This window comes from Capsella rubella, unplaced genomic scaffold (genome assembly GCF_000375325.1).
Source record: "Capsella rubella cultivar Monte Gargano unplaced genomic scaffold, Caprub1_0 scaffold_1, whole genome shotgun sequence".
NCBI lineage: Eukaryota > Viridiplantae > Streptophyta > Magnoliopsida > Brassicales > Brassicaceae > Capsella > Capsella rubella.
This window is the reverse complement of record NW_006238923.1, coordinates 8,470,927-8,489,422: the sequence shown is the minus strand read 5'-3', so window position 1 is coordinate 8,489,422 and position 18,496 is coordinate 8,470,927. Positions and strand designations below refer to the sequence as shown.

The following is an 18,496-nucleotide window of genomic DNA, read 5'->3' as shown; positions in this document are numbered from 1 at the left end:
AACATTCCCTCACTTCAAATAAAGATTCGATTTTTATTTGCAAAAAGAGATTATTCTAAAGCAAATAGTAGAGCTCCGGCGATGGCGCTATCACGACTCTCTTCGCGATCCAACACTTTCCTGAAGCCGGCGATCACCGCCTTACACTCTCCCATTCGCCGTCATGTTTCCACGGACACATCACCGATCACAATCGAAACCGCCGTCCCTTTCACATCGCATCTGTGTGAGTCGCCGTCACGATCCGTCGAGACTTCATCGGAGGAGATTCTCGCGTTTTTCCGTGACATGGCTCGGATGAGGAGGATGGAGATCGCAGCAGATTCTCTCTACAAGGCCAAGCTGATCCGTGGATTCTGCCATTTGTACGATGGTCAAGAGGCTTTAGCGGTGGGAATGGAAGCGGCGATTACCAAAAAAGACGCGATTATCACTTCGTACAGAGATCACTGTACTTTCATAGGTCGTGGTGGGAAGCTTGTTGATGCGTTCTCCGAGCTTATGGGAAGAAAAACTGGGTGTTCTCATGGTAAAGGAGGATCTATGCATTTCTACAAGAAAGATGCTTCCTTTTACGGTGGACATGGGATTGTTGGTGCTCAGATTCCATTGGGATGTGGTTTGGCCTTTGCTCAGAAGTATAATAAGGATGAGGCTGTGACTTTTACCATGTATGGTGATGGTGCTGCGAACCAAGGACAGTTGTTTGAGGCTTTGAATATTGCGGCTTTGTGGGATTTGCCTGCCATTCTTGTTTGCGAGAATAACCATTGTGAGTTTTTTTTGTTTGGCTTTGTTAATTGAGTTTGTTTGATGGGAGTTTTGAGTTTTGAGTTTTGAGTGATTTGATGTTTAGATGGAATGGGAACGGCTACATGGAGGTCAGCTAAGTCTCCGGCTTATTTCAAGCGTGGAGACTATGTTCCTGGCTTGAAGGTGAGGCTGAAATATTTAATGTCATGATCTTGATAATTGCAATGTTTTTGCTTAAGATTGAAGTTTATTGGCTCCTTCATTCCTTGGTTTATAGCTATGGTGTGCTATTAGTTGATATAAGGGTTTGTTGTGTGTGTTTTAAACCGCTGGTTTGAATATGGAAAAGTTAGGTAGTGAGGATTTAAGACAAAAATTGAATGAGAATGATCAAAGTTACACTGCTATGTGTAAGGTAATTTTCAACAGTAACTCTATGAGAACTACCAATGGCAGTCTTCAAAGTCCCTATCATTTTTGTTTCAGTGATTTATTTACTTTAACCAATAGAATTGTAGCCTTTGTTTTAATGGTTGGTGAGAGTGTTTCCGTAAAGCTAATTAGTGATCATCCTCTGCTTTGTGTTATAGGTGGATGGTATGGATGCACTAGCTGTGAAACAGGCGTGTAAGTTTGCCAAGGAACATGCGCTCAAGAATGGACCCATTGTGAGTTTGCATAATACTTCTAATCTGTCAACAAGTTTTACAGCTTTCTTTTTGTAGTCTTCTTTTCTAAGTTTGCATTATTAGCTCATTCTATTGTTTCTTTGAAATCGAACTTAATCAGTATGAATCTCTGAGCATTTTATGTAAACTAAGAATTCATAGTACCATTTTGTTGATTGCATGTGTAATGCTAATTTGAATTTGGAGAATGGTTTGCTGATAATTTCAACTTAGCCTGGATAAGTACTAGATGTCACTAATATCTTCTCGGAGTTTTTGGTGTGTACTTATGAAGTTAAACTATACATGTTGACTTCAGCTGGGACAACACCTATGGGACAAGAATTTTGGATATAGTGAATTTAATTACATAGCGTTGACATGTATTGGATTATTATAATCCATTTTCTACCTAGTGATATGACTAGCTTACCATTGTCATTATTTGCGCAGATCCTTGAGATGGACACCTACAGATACCATGGTCACTCGATGTCTGACCCAGGAAGTACCTACCGTACCCGTGATGAAATCTCTGGCGTGAGACAGGTTAGCTCTTTGATCATTTGTAAGACTACTTCACCAAGCATTTAAAGTTCGTAGCCTTTCAGTCTGTTAATTTTTCATTAATGTTACGTTTAGGTGCGTGATCCAATTGAAAGGGTGCGAAAGTTGCTCTTATCTCATGACATAGCTACAGAAAAAGAGCTAAAGGTAAATTGTTCTCTAATCTCTAGACAGATGCTTGAAAATTGATACCTACAAATACAATCATCATTTGCTTATACAAATGACAATATTATTTTGACTTTAAAGGACATGGAGAAAGAGATAAGAAAAGAAGTAGATGATGCCGTCGCTCAAGCCAAGGTAATGGGACCTCACTTGTTTCTAGCTCTGCCTTCGTTATCTATAATAAGGCTTTTACTAATTCCTTCCTGTTTAATTGTTTCAGGAGAGCCCTGTACCAGACTCATCTGAGCTATTTACAAATATGTATGTGAAAGACTGCGGAGTTGAGGTACTATGATCTCCCACTCTTTGTTGTAAACCTGTGATATTTGTAGTTGTTTGCATATTTCGATGAATCTAGAGATTTACGCATCTTTTCCTTTGCATCTGCAGTCGTTTGGAGCAGACCGAAAAGATCTCAAAGTAACACTTCCATAAATCTTACTTCGACAGAGAAGATGATGGTTCAATAAATTTTTAAAGGCAAGGGCAACATAAATCAATTTAACTTGTCACTTGCTACCAAAACATTTCTGGTTTGTTTTTCTTTTTTTAAGCTTTCATTGCAAGTGCAAAAGCCATTGCTTGAGTTTGCCAACTTTTGTTTCCCTTAACACACACACTCCAACATTGTGATTGACACACCAAGCAAGAAGCTTCAGACATCATCACTCTCTTTGAGAAACAAAGATAAAGAGTAATAAGAAGATAGCAGTTAAGAAAAAGATCATCAGCTCAGCTACTTTGTCTGAACTCTTAAGTGTTAAAAAAAAAAGTCGACATGTGAGTGAGGAAACAACAAAGAACCCGTGTTAAGTTCGTTATCTAACAAATGACCTCAATTAGAAAATGAAACACCACTGGCACCACCAAGTAATAAATAAACAAAGGCAAGAAAACCAACTCAAGCGTCGGTACCAATAAAAACACATGAATAGTTAAGTCCCCACCACCTAAACAGTTTGAAATTATATCTTTGCTTCTACTCTATACAAGTCCCTTTCTCATCCCCCACCTTTAACACCAAATCCTAATGAATAGGTAAACTCTATGACGCCACTCACTTCTTTTAAGTTTTTAATCATACACTCACAGTTCTCTCTTTCTTAATTATAATAGTTCAGATTTTCTTATTTCCCTTTTGTTAACCAAACATTTGGTTCTCTCTACCTATATAAATAATAAGCCAATTAGAAACCAAACCTTTCTAATTTTTAAGCTGACAATAATTAGTTTGACAAAAGGTTATAGTGTTTCAGTGTCTTACTCATTCAAGAATATGCATACCAAATCAAATATGTTCAATGGGAAGATCTTAAAAATCGTGTTCTCTTCTCATCTCCGAGAAAATTTCCACAGTATACAAAATAACACACATCGCATCACGTAGAATTCGAATGTGTATCAGTATTAAAATGTTCGTTTATATAATAAATAAGTATATGTTACGTCTCTGAGCATGAGCTGCACTACCCAACGGGAATATTCGATTTAATTGGCTCGGTAGTCGCTACCAACAGCCCAATTATATATACTAACAAAAGAACAACATTTCAATTTTAATATCCTAATGAAATGTTTTGCCGACAACCAAAAAATATATATTTATATAAAACCAAATGAAACAAAAGTATGAATGAATGAATGAATAGTCACGACTCACGAGTCTTATTCGTCGGTGAAACGCATGAAACCATATACAATTCTGAATTTTAAAAAATTTGATACTGATGAATCTACGAATTTATTTTATGTAAAATTTTGTGATGGTAATTTTTCCTATAACTTTATATAATAAGATTTTTAGTAAATGATTGGGACATGTGAGTGAATCTATAGTTTCCTTGTTTGGTTGTATAAAATCCAGTGCTTTTTCTACTCACGTTTTGTTATGTAAAAGGAAATTATCTCTTTTTTTTTTTTTTGCCCCATACCATAACATTCTTTTTGTAAATAAAAAGACTTTGCTTTATACCTTACTTGCATATACAAATAAAATCTGATATTTTTAGTATTATATAAAGCAGAAAACGATATTATTTTATATTCTTTCCACAAAAAAACAAATTTATATAAAGCAAAAAAGGATATTATTTTATTTTCTTTCCAGGAAAAAAAACATTCTTGAATATATTTCTGATGGATATTTGGCTTAATGCTTATGCTTGCCAGTACGAAAATCTCTAATAAATATTTTCTTACAAAAAAAAAAATAATAATAAGGAAAATTTTATTCTTTATTCACTGTCAAACATTAAATAGCAAACATTTTCTGATTATACTGTTTCATAAAAATAAACAACATTACTACATTACAAGCAAAATAGGTGTGCAGAGCACGTGACAAGTTGAGGAGTTCTCACAAAGTTAAATCTCAACCGTCCAATCAACAAAATAAAAAAGCGAATCATCCAGCTGTTTCCCTCGAACTCCACCACAGCTGGCACCGTCTTAATGGGTCAAGACAAGTTCCAAAACCAACCTTTCATTACTTTAATCTTTTACCCTACACCTTCACCACAGACGAGCTTACACTCACCTAAATCTTTGTACTAATTTTGTTCTTGTTAATTACAGAGGTGATTAAAAGTATAGTTTTAGGGATTTGCTTCTCTTTTATTACAAAAGTTTCCCTTAACGACTAAGCCTTAAATACTACTATTGCCGTCTCACTCGCTTTTCATACGCGCGTGTTTCGTAATCTCCTTAATAAGGGAAACAAAATCATCAAGAATCCAAAGCTTTAAGGCAAATATGAGAAAAAGATAGAAAAAAAAAACATCTCTTTTATAACCAATCTTTCTTCTTCTTCTTCCTCTTTCCTTATCTCTCCATCTCTGTGGAGAGAGAGAGAGAGAGACAAAACTTCACAAAAGAAAAGAACATTCTTTGGAAATCTTTACTTATCAATCTTCTCGCACAATGCTATATCATTAAGCCGATGATAAAAAAGATTCAATCTTTTCTTTAATTCACTTTGATTCATACGCGTTTTTAGTAATGCCGTCGAGTTTTTCTTTGACGGTGTTGTGTTTGATTGTTCTGTTACCTTTTGCCGTTGGAATACGGTTGATTCCGGCGAGGATCACGACTGTCGGTGGCAGCGGAGGAGGAGGTAGTAATGGGTTTAATAAGCTTGGTCCGTTCATGGAAGCTCCCGAGTACAGAAACGGCAAGGAGTGTGCTTCGTCATCTGTGAACAGAGAGAACTTCGTGTCGTCTTCTAATGATCCTTCGCTTGTTCACGTAGCTATGACTTTGGATTCTGAGTATCTCCGTGGATCGATCGCAGCTGTTCATTCCGTTCTCCGCCACGCGTCTTGTCCTGAGAACGTTTTCTTCCATTTCATCGCGGCTGAGTTTGATTCGGCGAGTCCTCGTGTCTTGAGTCAACTCGTGAGGTCCACGTTCCCGTCGCTGAACTTCAAAGTCTACATTTTTAGGGAAGATACGGTGATCAATCTCATATCGTCGTCGATTAGACAAGCTTTGGAGAATCCGTTGAACTATGCTCGGAACTATCTCGGAGATATTCTTGATCGGAGCGTGGAGCGAGTCATTTATCTTGACTCGGATGTTATAACTGTTGATGATATCACGAAGCTTTGGAACACGGTTTTGACCGGGTCACGGGTCATCGGAGCCCCGGAGTATTGTCACGCCAACTTCACTCAGTACTTCACTTCCGGGTTCTGGTCAGACCCGGAGTTACCGGGTCGAATCTCGGGTCAAAAGCCTTGCTATTTCAACACTGGAGTGATGGTGATGGATCTTGTTAGATGGAGAGAAGGGAATTACAGGGAGAAGCTAGAGCAATGGATGCAACTGCAGAAGAAAAAGAGAATCTATGATCTTGGATCTTTACCACCGTTTCTTTTGGTGTTTGCGGGAAATGTGGAAGCCATTGATCATAGGTGGAACCAGCATGGTTTAGGAGGGGACAACATACGAGGAAGCTGCCGGTCTCTGCATCCTGGTCCTGTGAGCTTGTTGCATTGGAGTGGTAAAGGGAAGCCATGGGTGAGACTTGATGAGAAGAGGGCTTGTCCGTTGGATCATCTTTGGGAGCCATATGATTTGTTTAAGCATAAGATTGAGAGAGCTAAGGATCAGTCTCTTCTGCTTGGGTTTGCTTCTTTGTCAGATCTGACTGATGATTCTAGCTTCTTGTGAGGGTTACATTCTTTGTCATATCTTCTGTTGTATTACAGGTTTTACAAAAAAAAAATACCATTGTTCAGGTGAGTGATTCTTTGATTTTGTGGTGTACAAATCGAGTAGTGAGGGGGGAAAGATATAGAGGCTGTGGAATAAGCCATTGATGACCCTATTTTGTTGAGAATTCTTTTGTCAGTTTGGTGCTCTTGTTTTCAAATCGTTTCTTCTTAATAAAACCTCATCTTGAAGTGCATATTGGATAGTGAATGTTCGATCTAGTTTGCTAGTTTGTTTTACCGGCTAAGTTCAGAAGAACAAAATCATATAATAAACTTGGACATACTCTGTTTTTCTCATTTTGAATAAATCCGTGGAAATTATTCACAACAAATCCTATCAGCCCTCTCAGCAGAGCCTAAGTGGTCTTTCGAGATATTTACCATTCAGACCATTTAAGTAGTATGATAAGAGATGTGTAAAAAGGGTAAAGAAGATTATGAACAATGGCAATGGTTTGTGCAGTTGTGGTGACATTAATGACTATGAATGACTCTTTGGGAATGAAAGTTTTGGTATTTGAGAATCAATTATAGTCGTCTGTTTATCTCTGTGTCACCAACACTTTTAAGTCTTCTCGCAGTGTTAATAAACCTGGTCAACGAGACAACACTCATAATAAATGTTTGGATTCAATACCATGAGTTACATGACAAAACTACTAATGGGCTAAAACGTTAAAGACTTAAAAGCCCAAATACGTTAGTATATGGCTATGAAGTTGGATCAGATCCAATGATGGTGGTGGTGTTCATAACTTTTGTAGTTGTTGTTGTTGGATTCACCGCTGAGAAAGTGAGATGAACCTAGTGATGAGGTCCTTTCACATCCACAGGTGTCCCTGAAAAGAGGAGGCATAACATTTATTGGACCATCTTATATTCTTTTAATTTACTACAATTATTTAGTCCCTTATTTAATCAAACATTATTTTTTAATAAGCAAGCTCATAAAATAGTAGTTAGTACGCTAAGTACAACAGTGTTATGTGTCTCTTTGATCTTTCTTTTCTCTTTGATTGCTTCGAAGTTATCACTTCCATATGACTTATACTTACTTATGGTCCCACCGACTTCTTGTCTTCATTGCCGATCTGAGTCTGATCTAATCTCTTCTTCTTCTTCTTCTTCTTCTTCTTTCCTCTCTCTCACACTCCCTCTTGTTAAATCTGCATTTAAGATTTATTTTTCTCAGCTGAGTGAATCAGAATTATCTAATTTTTGTTATTGACAAGTCTTCCCTTTTCTTAAAGTCTTCAACTTTGAAAGACATTGGTTTTTTTTTTTACTTTAGAGAGAAGAAGGGCCTGTTTCAACTTTTTTATTCTTGTGTGTGTCCACTCAAAAGTTGAAAAAGGTGGATCATCATTGAGAATTAACAACAATTTTGTTTTTGTGGGTTATCTCTTCACTTTTTCTGGTAAGATTTGGGATCCTCATTTCTCTTTCTCTTAGATTCTCTCTCCTTCTCAAAGTGAAGTTTGGTACTTTCAATCATTTGATGAAGATTTGGGTCTTTCTTTCTTACTTCAATTATTTGAAAACTTAGTTCTTTTTTAAGTAGTTCCACGAGAATCTGAGTTTGCTCACTTGGAGGGTTTGGAGAGTTACAAAAACAAAAACAAAAAAGCAAAAAAATTAAAGTAGCGAGTAGATCCTTCTTTACTTCAGATTCTAGTTAATGGGTCTTCAAATGATACAAAATTTACTGGATTTTGTGTGAATCAGTAGGTTCCTCTTGCTGAGCATTAATGGGGGATATGCAAGTTGGTGTTGCCACTATTGAAGATAAGGTAATTCACCCATTTGACTAGTCTCTTTTAGGTTTCTGCTTAGTTTGTCCTCTGTTTATGTGTGAGATCTTCCAAGTTCTGAACTTGATTTGTCTATTTCTCATGATTGGTGGTTTTATTGAATTGTCCTTGGTTTAGGGATTCTATGGCTTGAGGGAGGATACACCGGTAAAGGCTGTGGCTTCATCGAACCCGAGCCTGCAAGTGTCGGTTTCATTTGGCAGGTTTGAGAATGATTCACTTTCATGGGAGAAATTCTCTGCTTTCTCTCCAAACAAGTACTTGGAGGAAGTTGGCAAGTGTGCAACTCCAGGATCAGTTGCTCAAAAGAAGGCTTATTTTGAAGCTCATTACAAAAAGATAGCTGAGAGGAAAGCTGAGATCATGGATCAGGAGAAACAATTGGACACGGAAGCATCTTTTAGATCAAACGTTTCAGATCAGGAGAGTGTGGAACGCGAAAATGGCGTGTTGGTGGCAGAGTCTGAGGTTGATGATGGATCTGATGGGCAGTTCACTTGTGATGAAGATAAGCATGTGACTGACATTATTGTTGAAGTAAATGAACTGAGTGTTGATGAGGTTAGTGAGGATACTATCATTGTCAAGGAATGTCAAAGCTCGGTTGATCAGGTGAAAGAAGAAGTCAAGGACTGTGTGGATAGTCCAATTTTGGAGAAAACAGAAGAGTCTGCTCTTGTGGAGGAGAAACCGGAAGTGGTTGTCCATGTGCAGGAGGAACCAGAAGAGGTTTTACAAGTTGAGGATGTTTTAGAGACAGGAGTAAGAGAAGATGTGAGAGAGGAAATAATATCAGAAGATGGTATTAAGGATACAAATGAAAAGCCAATGAAGGAGGTGAAGAAAGAGAAAAAGCATAATCTAATAAAGAAGAATGATGGAAATGTGTGGACTACTCCTACAAGAAGCTCTCCCAAGGTAAAGCTTTCAAGTTCTTCAGATGTGATTAAGTAGGAAAAAAAAGGAGCTTACTTCTTGTGTATGATTGTGTCTTCAATTCCTTTTTCTTAAACGCTCTATCACTTTCTTGTCTACAGCCTAATCAGGTGATGAAAAAACCGGAAACTAACAAGATTGTAACAAGTAGGAAAACTCCACCAAGCAAGGAGATCAAAAACATGATGAAGCCAACAAAGAAAGCAGCAGCACCAATCTCCAAAGCGCCACAAGCAGCACCGATCTCAAAAGCCCCACAAGGGTTTTCAACTCCAAGAGTTTACAAGCCAGCTTCACAAAACACTTCATTGTCGACATCCTACTCTTCATTAAAGAAGGAAAATCCATCGGCTTTACTGAAAAAGAAACAAACTGCTCCAAAGTCATTGCATATCTCTATGAATATGGATCCACCTGCTTCTGATCCTACTGCTCTTACAAGCACTAGAAAGTCATTGATTATGGAACGAATGGGAGATAAAGACATTGTGAAACGTGCCTTTAAAACATTTCAAAAGAGTTTTGACTTCAAAACTTCTGTCGACGGGGAAAACACGGTACTAAAGCAGGTATGTTGGTATTAAGTAATGTTTTCTATTTTGCCAATTGTGAAAGATTATCCACTGATCAGCTAGTTAATACCAGAGTACTGCAAAGGCAACTAGTATTCCATCAGTACCGACTCGGCCAAAGGAAAAGGGCAGGTATATATACTCATGGGACTTGTCATATCTTGCTTGGTTTACTGAAACTCGTCATTGCATGTTTTGAGTCCTAAAGTTCGATTCTTGTCCTAAAAACAGGCCTGCAAAAGCAAGTACCATGGAGATGAGAAGTGGTACTACCGCCTATCGATCTCCATCTCATGGACAAAAAAGCAATGAGAAACAACAAAAGGAGGTAATATCTCTCTCATGACCAAACTGAAAATGGAGGTTTACATTTAACTATTTCTGCATACTTTCGCTGATACTGTTTTCATGATGTTCAGCTTTCCAAGTCTGGTGCAAGACCTGTAGAGAAGACACGCCTGCAGAAGAACCCAAAGGTATACAAATCTTTTCACATTTTTAAATCTGGAAAGATATATTGTGGTCTCATTACTTTCCGTGTTTTAGCAGGCAGGAGTGATTGATGCCAAAACCCGGAGAGACTCTCTTAATCCGAAAGCAAAACCCATGCAGGGTTCTCTTCCTGTGCGGACCTTACCAAAAGGCTCTTTAGACAAGGTGTTATGATAGTTATCTCGGTCCAGTTTTAGTCTGATCTTCTGGCAAAGATCGCCACCAATGTTGTTCCACCAGTGTTGAGGTAAAGAGCCAATGATCTTGTTGTTATATAGAGAAGTCTTTAGTTGCCAGTATTATTTGTGGAAGGAGTAGTAAGAGTAATAAGGAATAGTTATATTTTACAGTTTCATGTGTATGTGTATAGACTCCAAGGATTATGTTGTTATCTAAACAGAAATTATTCGAATCAATCTTGTCTATGCTCAGCAACTTTTTAGACCTCTCCAAGCCCTCTACCCCCAAAAGCTCACTGGTCTTCCAAACCTTTTGTGGCAATGTGTATATATTTTGTAAGCAAACCTGCGAGGACCAGGCTGCACTTCCCAGACCTCAAGAACGTCCATTAATACCTACCTTCTTCCGGTTAAACCAAAATACTATGAGAACCACGATAAAAACCTTCTAAACTCAAACTTATAGGCACGATAACATTAGTATTGTCACTCCATTGACAGAGCTAAAATCTTCCTCACAATTCTTGAATACAAATGTTGTTGAATATGATAAATCAGCAGATACATCAGAAATGATTAATAATCTTTGTTTTTCTTGTCTTGTTCTTTTTGAATGTAAAATATTAGTTGTGAAATTGATTACCAAAGAGGAAACTATGTGTAAGAACTGACAACTTTTCTTAGTGCATCAATAGTCAAATTAACAACCTTCATTGGTCCATTTCAAACTCTTGACTTTAGTTTGTATTAATCAACTCTAAACCTAAAAATTCAGGAATTTAAGACATGGCAAGAAAAGAAAAGAAAAGAATATTCATGAATAACGATCTTGACCTTGACTGCCTCTGAGAAATCTGTACAAGTTCTGAATTTGTTTCCTTTACAGATTTTAGGTTTGGTGAAAATGTATCCAAAATTTCAAGTTTACACAGAAGTAAAGATCATAGAAACAACATTGGTTCATTGCATGTTAGCATAATAGCATGTAGTATGATCAAACTACAAACCTCTGTTCTTGTTATATGGGATGAGCTCTATGCAGAAAAAAACCTCGGACTACTAATCTTATTAACACTTCAAAAAGGTCTTTAGGCAAAAAAATATAATCAGTACCCAAACGATTCTATTATTTACAGCCAACCAAACCATTTCTCATCTGACAATACCATCATCAAGTTTCAGAATGGCCTTTCCAAACTCATATCGGAATCTGATCCACCAGAATCACTTCTAGACCTATCCGACATGAAATTTGGAGGCAAAACCGGAAACTTCACTGCATTCCTCTGCTGCAGACTCCCCATTGTCGTTTTCCTCTGCAAATTTCTTGCGATCTCTACGCATACTTTATCAACCATAGCGAGAAAATCCCTAACAATAACAAACAAATGAAGTGGACTCTTTCCTTTCACAGCTCCTGCTTGGTAATACTCAGTTGTTCTCTTCACAAGCTCCATCACTTTCTTCTCTTCTTCTCTTGCTAACTTCAGTTCTTCCTCAACAGAATCAAGAAACTCATTCATCTTCTTCACAAACCTCTCTCCTTCTTTGTTATCTCCTTCGCTCTTCACTAATACTCGTCTAGCATCTTTAGCTCTAGCCGTAAGAGCCAAGCATGTTGCAGCAACCGTGTCATAGTCTATAGCTGCAGCTTTCTTTACATTGGAGAACTCAGCGCTTAACCCTCCAACAACAGGCAACCCGAGTTTTAAATACTCTTTCTCTTGCTCCTCCTTCGATATAACCTCGGAAATCGAACTGCTACTGCTACTGCTACGGCTAAAGCTACTGTTAGACCTTCGGTTAAGCACGCATCGCTTCCCTTCGGACCTAACAACTTCTTCCACCACAAAGTTAAGCAAAGTCGTCTTCCCATCAACACTCTTCACATCAGAAAGTTTCAAAAGCGCAGTGAGATTAAAAGCTTGAGCATCTCCTCTAGCTGTTCCCGCATTCATTCTGTTTCCAGATTTCAGTATAGCTTCAAGAAGCTTCACAAACAAGCCACGTGATCTGAGCTCTGTGCAAGCTAAGTCCAGCGTCTGAAGAGACTTGTTATAGTTTGAGATCTCTGGATAGTAATTAGCTCTGAAGAGCAACGCATTAAGACGAGTGAAGGCACTAGGGACAGCCTTTAAGAGATGAAACAAGAACGATTCAGCATCAGCAAGCATTTTCATGTCGCCGTCGAATTGGAGAATAGCTAATTGTTCTTCTTTCGTCGGAGCTATTCTAGAGAGCTTCTCGAGTGTGTCTGGATGGAAATCGTGACCTTCCATTAACGATTCCACGAGCTCATCACGAGTCATACCCAGGGATTTGAGCACGATCGCTGTGTTCTGAGATTTTCTCGGGTCAAGTATAAAAATCTTGGTCGGTAAGGTTGAGTTAGGTTTCTTATCGCCGCCATGGTCTGGAGATTTCTTTACCGCCACGTAGCCGAATAGAGCCTCCATTAAATCGCCATCGAAACTGAGGGAAGAAGAAGAAGAAACCAGATTTGCATAAAGTTGGGATTTTCATCGAAAATTTTGAATGAAACGATTGAGTTCAGACAGATCTATAAGATGTACCTGAATGAGCCACGGTCGATTTTGTCCCAAACCATGGAATGATCAGAGTCAGGGTTCACTTTATCCCAATGCAAAGGCTTGAGCTTTACCTGACCATTTGAACTTTCCCCAGAAGATGACCCTCTAGGAGCCGGCGGTGGTTTTGAAGCAGAGGACGATAAAGCCGCCGTCTTTTTCAACGGGGGAGGTGGCGGCGGAGATGGGCCACTCTTAGGCTTAGGAGGAGGAGGAGGTGGTGCACTCTGCTTCACCGGAATTGGCGATGGCGGTGGTGGTGGTGGTGACGGATCTGATTTAGCGAATTCAAAAGAATCAGAACCAGTTTTGGCATGAGGAGGATGAGTGGTGGTGGTGGCATTTCGGTAATTATCGTTGTGAACTACACTTTGAGAAGTCGATGACCTTCCTCTGAGAAGAGGAATCTCCGATTTCTTCTTGTTCTTTGAATTAACCACATTCTTCTCTTCGTCGTCATCGCCGTCGTCGTCTCCGTGAACGATCTCCTTCTTAAAGCTTCCGCTTTTATTGTTTCTCTGACTCTGCGACTTTCTCCAATACAACACATCGAGACCATTCTCATCAAGGATCAAACCCTTTACGTTCCCGCCGAATCTAGTAAACCCTTCCCGAGCTAACGCCGTTTCCGCCAACGGAGGAACCGGCGGAGGAAGGGTGTTCTCAACACCGCCGACTCTGTTTCTCCTTCTCCGCCGTACGATTACGCACTTATGGAGGAAGAAGAAGAACACAGCTGCTACAAGTAAAGTACTTGCAGCTGTTATAAGCACAGCCCTCGTGATCTTTCCTCTGTCCGATGAAGAAGATGGTGAATCTTCCGGCGGCGATGGAGCTGGAGATGTAACCGGAGATGGAACTGGAGCGGTGATTGTGTCATTTGGGAAGAAAGTTTCGATATTTCGAGGAGAATCGGATTGAGAAAAGGATTGATCAGGGAAAAAGAGGATTAAGGAGAACAAAATTAGGGTTAGATGAGGAAGCCATGGCTGCATCAACATGGCAGCCATGGAAGATTAACTCATTTGCAGAGAATTGAGAGAGAGATCAATGGAAAGAGCTAAACGTCTTTTGGTTATGTTTTTGTTTGTTTCAATTTCAGTTTTTGAGAAAATCTGTAAAAGCAAGTACAAATTGGTGAATCATTTTAATATGCTGTTTCTTTAATTGTGGGTTTTGTGACTTTTGGGGGTTTTTGGTATTTTGGGTTGTTGACATCCTCGTCGTCTGTAAAAAGAGCAGAGTAGTTGTTGATCTGTTCTGTTCTGTAAGGAAAATTTCGTGTGTGTATGTATACAATGACTAACGTATCCTTGTTTCTGTTGCTAATGGTTAACATATTTGAGAAGGATGGTTTGGTCATTGCACTAGATATTCAAATTGTTCCTTATAAAGACTCTCTCTCTTATGCTAAAAGGTCTTGTTGTGCCGTGAACTAAGTTTTGGCTGGTGGGATTGACCTTATCTTTGACTTGGTCGTTTCGTTATTCTTCTGTTAAATAAAAAGACTAACTTATAGAAATGGGTTTTGGTGGGTTTAATGTCAAATATTTAAGATATTGTTTTCTTCGTTGTGATTTTTTTTTTTTTTTTTTTTTGTAAAAGTAGTAAATGTGGATTCACATTCGATATGAAAGAAAAGGGTACACTACGTTTTGAAAACTTAGGATGTGTCAACAACTTCGGGACATTGTTTAAAGTCACAAAGTTAGAGGGAACAGAATAATCAATTCATTGCATCGTAAAACATCATAAAGAATGAAAAAATAAACGAAGATCTATAAAATGTGGCGTGAAATAAATAAGTGTTAATGTGTTATAGTACTTTCGGTTCCGCAAATACTATTAGTTTTTGTCGAGTAAGAATTAGAATTGTCAAACTCAAAACGCTACCTGATCCTTCGGGAAATGTACACTACTCCATATATAATAAATATGACGATGGATTACCAAATTGAATTTGATATTATACAAACAAACAAAAAGTTGAACGAGTTCTTTTTTCTTGGAAAATAAGAAGGTGTTGTGCACGTGAGGGTGTGTATGTAACCCAAAGGTTTTGATCAGAAAATTCTGAAGCTGTATTTTTAGTAATAGAAATGATACAACCCCCTAATGATATTCGTAGTTAATATTTAGTAATATAGGCAATCACAATGGCATATAACGTTAACATTAATGCTACACGCGGTATCACACTCGTCGAACGAAACTGAAGTATTTGTTATATGGAAGTAATTTGATTTAACAAGTTTTGTCTATTAGAGAGACCCGATTTGTATTTTTCTTTCGTGTTTGTTTGTTCTTATGCAAAACTTGTCTACCGGTCATTCTCAACCAAACCGTTTTTTTTTCTTCGTCAAGGCAGATGTGCCTGTTTCTTCTTAGTCAAACTTGACGACTTTTTTGTTTTCCTCTCTATTAACTCAGAAATTATAATTCAACTCTAAACTATATAGTATACTAGCAGTTGACGCGCGGGAGGTTTATAATTTTGTTTCGTTGATTTTTTATTCATATTATGATATTTTATTATTTTTTTAATTGATTTTCAAAAAATATTATAATTATTTTATCTTTAATTATTATCTTTCAATACTCAAATTTGGTTAAAAGCATTTGATTCAATTTATGAAATATCATTTTTTTTTTCTTTTTTATCATGTTATAAACTAATATTTCACTTTCATTTTTTTCCTCTTTATAATTTTATATATACAATTACATAAATGTTGTTTTAGTCTACCATAAATTTAAATTTTACTTCCATTCTAAAACTCAGTAACATATTTAAAATATTAAATTATGATCAATTTAAAATAAAAGTTGAATTATATTATTATCACTAATAAAAAAATTAAAGTATTGTTTTTCTTATTTTCACATTTCATTTTTTTTACATAATTTATTTTTATTTATATAAACTTTCTATTAATTAAATAAGTAACATAAATATGCACTAAATGAATGTTTTAAATTTATTTAATGTTTAAACAAAAATGTGGCTTAGGTGGATGCTTAGGTGGCATCATGAGAAGAGAGAAAAAGCTAACTTTATATATATAGATAACTATATATATTTTTGACTATAGATTACTACAATTAATTACCTTTTTTATATAAGCGAGATAACGTATCGTTGTTTCATCAATTATAATTTTATACTTTAGGCTTACCAACTATATATTCGATTGGAAAATCATAAAGCAATTTTCTCTAATCTTTTTCCTTGTTGCAATTTTCTCTATGATGTAAAGTTTTTTGAAAGTGGTTATATATTTTGTCTCAAACGTAAAAGAATACAATTTGAATGGTCTGATCAGTCGTTAAGAACTAGAATTGGTAACAATTATATAATTAGATACATGCATGGGAGACCAAAAGTTTGAGAACCCTATAATTGGAGTCATGCATGGAAGGTTCCACACGATCACACCGACAAGTATTGTTTCCTCAATCACTTTCTTTATTAACGTCGTCTTCTTGTATATTGTTACGGACCAAACATACCCATTTAAATTTACACGGCAATTACGTAAGACTATACTCGTCCCACGTTCATATTTACACGTTTTCAGAATTCAGAGCAAGTAAATATAAGTTAATTGGGCCACAGCGATCATCTCACATCCAGTTACAGTTTGAGTTTAAGCCCAAATTGTGTTATACGTAAATTCGTGACAAAACGTTCCAAATTCAAAATCATTGATCTTTAAAGTTTTGACTGCATGTCCTTTATTACTTTCCGACTCACGAGAAGATAAAAGGAATTTCAATTTTCAAGAGTCTAATAGTATTATTATCTATGCACGGTTTACCTATAAAATGATCACCCATGCAAGCATTTTCTCAACACTTGTAATAAGAAGCTATCTTTGTTATATATTTTAGACTTTTAGTTGAACCTGCTTACATGTATCAGGGGAAGATGTTTGAATGGGGATGCTTCATGATGGTCGTATCTTGTTTGGCAACGATAGTTCAGGCTGCCGTTAATCTTGCTTATGCTTTAGGGTATCTCGAGGATGTATAACCTCTTACTTATTACCATTTGTATTTTATGAATAATCGTATGTTTTAACTGTAATAGATCGGACTTATAAGTCAGATCTCACAATGAATTATTAAATAAAATCTTGTTTCTTGTTTCCTATATGTGTATGTCTACTTAATTCTCCATTTCATTTTCTGTGTGACTGATACACACCGGAGATTTCACTCTTAGTGTGATATTGTTTCTTACGCTCTTCCAAAATTCAAAAAAAAAAAAAATCTGGATATTCTCAATTCTATTGGTTTTCTCTGTTTTGTTTTCACATAGTGCTGAAATTTCATACTTTATGGAACCAACAACTGTAAGTGTGTGAATTCATTTATAACTATGAAATTATACATATTATGATATGATTCCATCTAACTTACAAAAGTAAGATGTATATATGTTCAACAGACGATTGTCATATTTTGCATTACGTTTGCATTCGATAAATTGATAGCTATGGGTATACTATAAGGCAACACTCCTCGGTTATGGTGCACCTCGGGGGTGCGCCACGGTACGATATGCAGACTTTGGCCTTTAAACAGGGGGTGCAACTATAACAGACGTCGTAGCTGTCGCACCGTGTAACGGGGGAGGACGGATATTCAGGAAAATAATAAGTGGTGACTATCTCGTTATAACTTCTACTGTGGCATTGTTTCGATACGCTCCCTCCAAATCGCATTTTTGAGCTTCTGTAGTTTTTGCCTTCCAGAATATTCCTCCTCATTGTGATCATCTCTTCTACATCACGTATACCCCATACAATTCATACTTCTTTATATACAATCACACACAGGTAATTTTGAAGATATATAACTACTTAATATGTATATATTATATATACATAGTTAATGAAGCGAAGTTGTGTTGGTAAAATAATATCCGAACTTTAGAAAGATTACGTAAATGTTTATTTTATTATCTACAGATACTTTTCTTATATATAAAAAAAAAATCTCTTGTAAAAAATGACTAATACAATGAATATGATTTTTTATTCAAAAAATAGATGTAGAAATATAAAAATATACAAATATAAAATAAATAACTAAATAAACTATGTAAGTGTGTGAAATCATCTAATATCATCAGCACATCATGGGGGGGGGGGGTTTCAAAATATCAACATATATATCTTTTAGTACTATTAATGCAACATAAATATACATATGTAAATGATATTTAAAGAAAAACCACTACAAAAAAATGAGTGGATTGAATCATTTATTTTGTAACTTTACATTACTTATAAGTGATACAATGAAATTTTACATCACTTATAAGAGTGATACTTATATTGCCGATGCAAATAATTCACATCGGTTTTTAATCAACTGATGCAAACAAAAAAAATTATATCAGTTCTTATAACTGATATTAATAATGAGTCAATTTTCAAAAATGATACTATATTTCCTATCAGTTTGTAAAAGTGATGTTATTATTTGTGTCGGTTATCATAATCGATGTCAATTATATATATATATATATATATATATAATC

The 18,496-nt window shown here is 36.5% G+C and overlaps 5 protein-coding genes across 7 annotated transcripts in view; 3 read left to right on the top strand and 2 right to left on the bottom strand.

The window, feature by feature from the left end:
• The first annotated feature begins 32 nt into the window (after positions 1-32).
• LOC17896947 (pyruvate dehydrogenase E1 component subunit alpha-2, mitochondrial) lies at positions 33-2,872 on the top strand. Its single transcript, XM_006307464.2, has 8 exons — positions 33-772; positions 857-936; positions 1,344-1,421; positions 1,875-1,970; positions 2,064-2,135; positions 2,238-2,291; positions 2,377-2,442; positions 2,547-2,872. The coding sequence occupies exons 1-8, from the start codon at positions 82-84 to the stop codon at positions 2,589-2,591; spliced, it is 1,182 nt and encodes a 393-aa protein (XP_006307526.2). The 5' UTR covers positions 33-81; the 3' UTR covers positions 2,592-2,872.
• Positions 2,873-4,975: 2,103 nt separating this feature from the next.
• LOC17899719 (probable galacturonosyltransferase-like 8) lies at positions 4,976-6,564 on the top strand. Its single transcript, XM_006304468.2, has one exon. It carries the CDS (start codon positions 5,154-5,156, stop codon positions 6,324-6,326), a length of 1,173 nt encoding a protein of 390 aa, XP_006304530.1. The 5' UTR covers positions 4,976-5,153; the 3' UTR covers positions 6,327-6,564.
• Positions 6,565-7,556: 992 nt separating this feature from the next.
• Positions 7,557-10,618, top strand: LOC17897226 (protein WVD2-like 7). Of its 3 annotated transcripts, none has more exons than XM_023789092.1 (8): positions 7,557-7,787; positions 8,099-8,160; positions 8,299-9,099; positions 9,219-9,686; positions 9,763-9,821; positions 9,921-10,017; positions 10,109-10,165; positions 10,236-10,618. In XM_023789092.1, exons 2-8 carry the CDS (start codon positions 8,119-8,121, stop codon positions 10,353-10,355), a joined length of 1,644 nt encoding a protein of 547 aa, XP_023644860.1. In that variant the 5' UTR covers positions 7,557-7,787; positions 8,099-8,118; the 3' UTR covers positions 10,356-10,618. The 3 variants fall into 3 exon arrangements, with proteins under 3 accessions (XP_023644860.1, XP_023644859.1, XP_006307179.1); XM_023789091.1 differs by having other exon boundaries at positions 8,096-8,160; XM_006307117.2 differs by having other exon boundaries at positions 7,570-7,787; positions 8,096-8,160; positions 10,239-10,618.
• Positions 10,619-11,306: 688 nt separating this feature from the next.
• On the bottom strand, positions 11,307-14,158 carry LOC17898339 (formin-like protein 4). The gene is made up of 2 exons (XM_006306757.2): positions 12,934-14,158; positions 11,307-12,832 (listed from the first exon to the last, which is right to left on the bottom strand). The coding sequence occupies exons 1-2, from the start codon at positions 13,956-13,958 to the stop codon at positions 11,539-11,541; spliced, it is 2,319 nt and encodes a 772-aa protein (XP_006306819.1). The 5' UTR covers positions 13,959-14,158; the 3' UTR covers positions 11,307-11,538.
• Positions 14,159-17,444: 3,286 nt separating this feature from the next.
• The window catches only part of LOC17897416, a 2,465-nt gene continuing 1,413 nt past the window's right edge, over positions 17,445-18,496 (bottom strand). The window contains exon 2 of the mRNA XM_006307679.2: positions 17,445-17,734. Within this exon, the coding sequence (XP_006307741.2) occupies positions 17,445-17,734 (290 nt within the window). The remainder of the gene's footprint in view (positions 17,735-18,496) is intronic.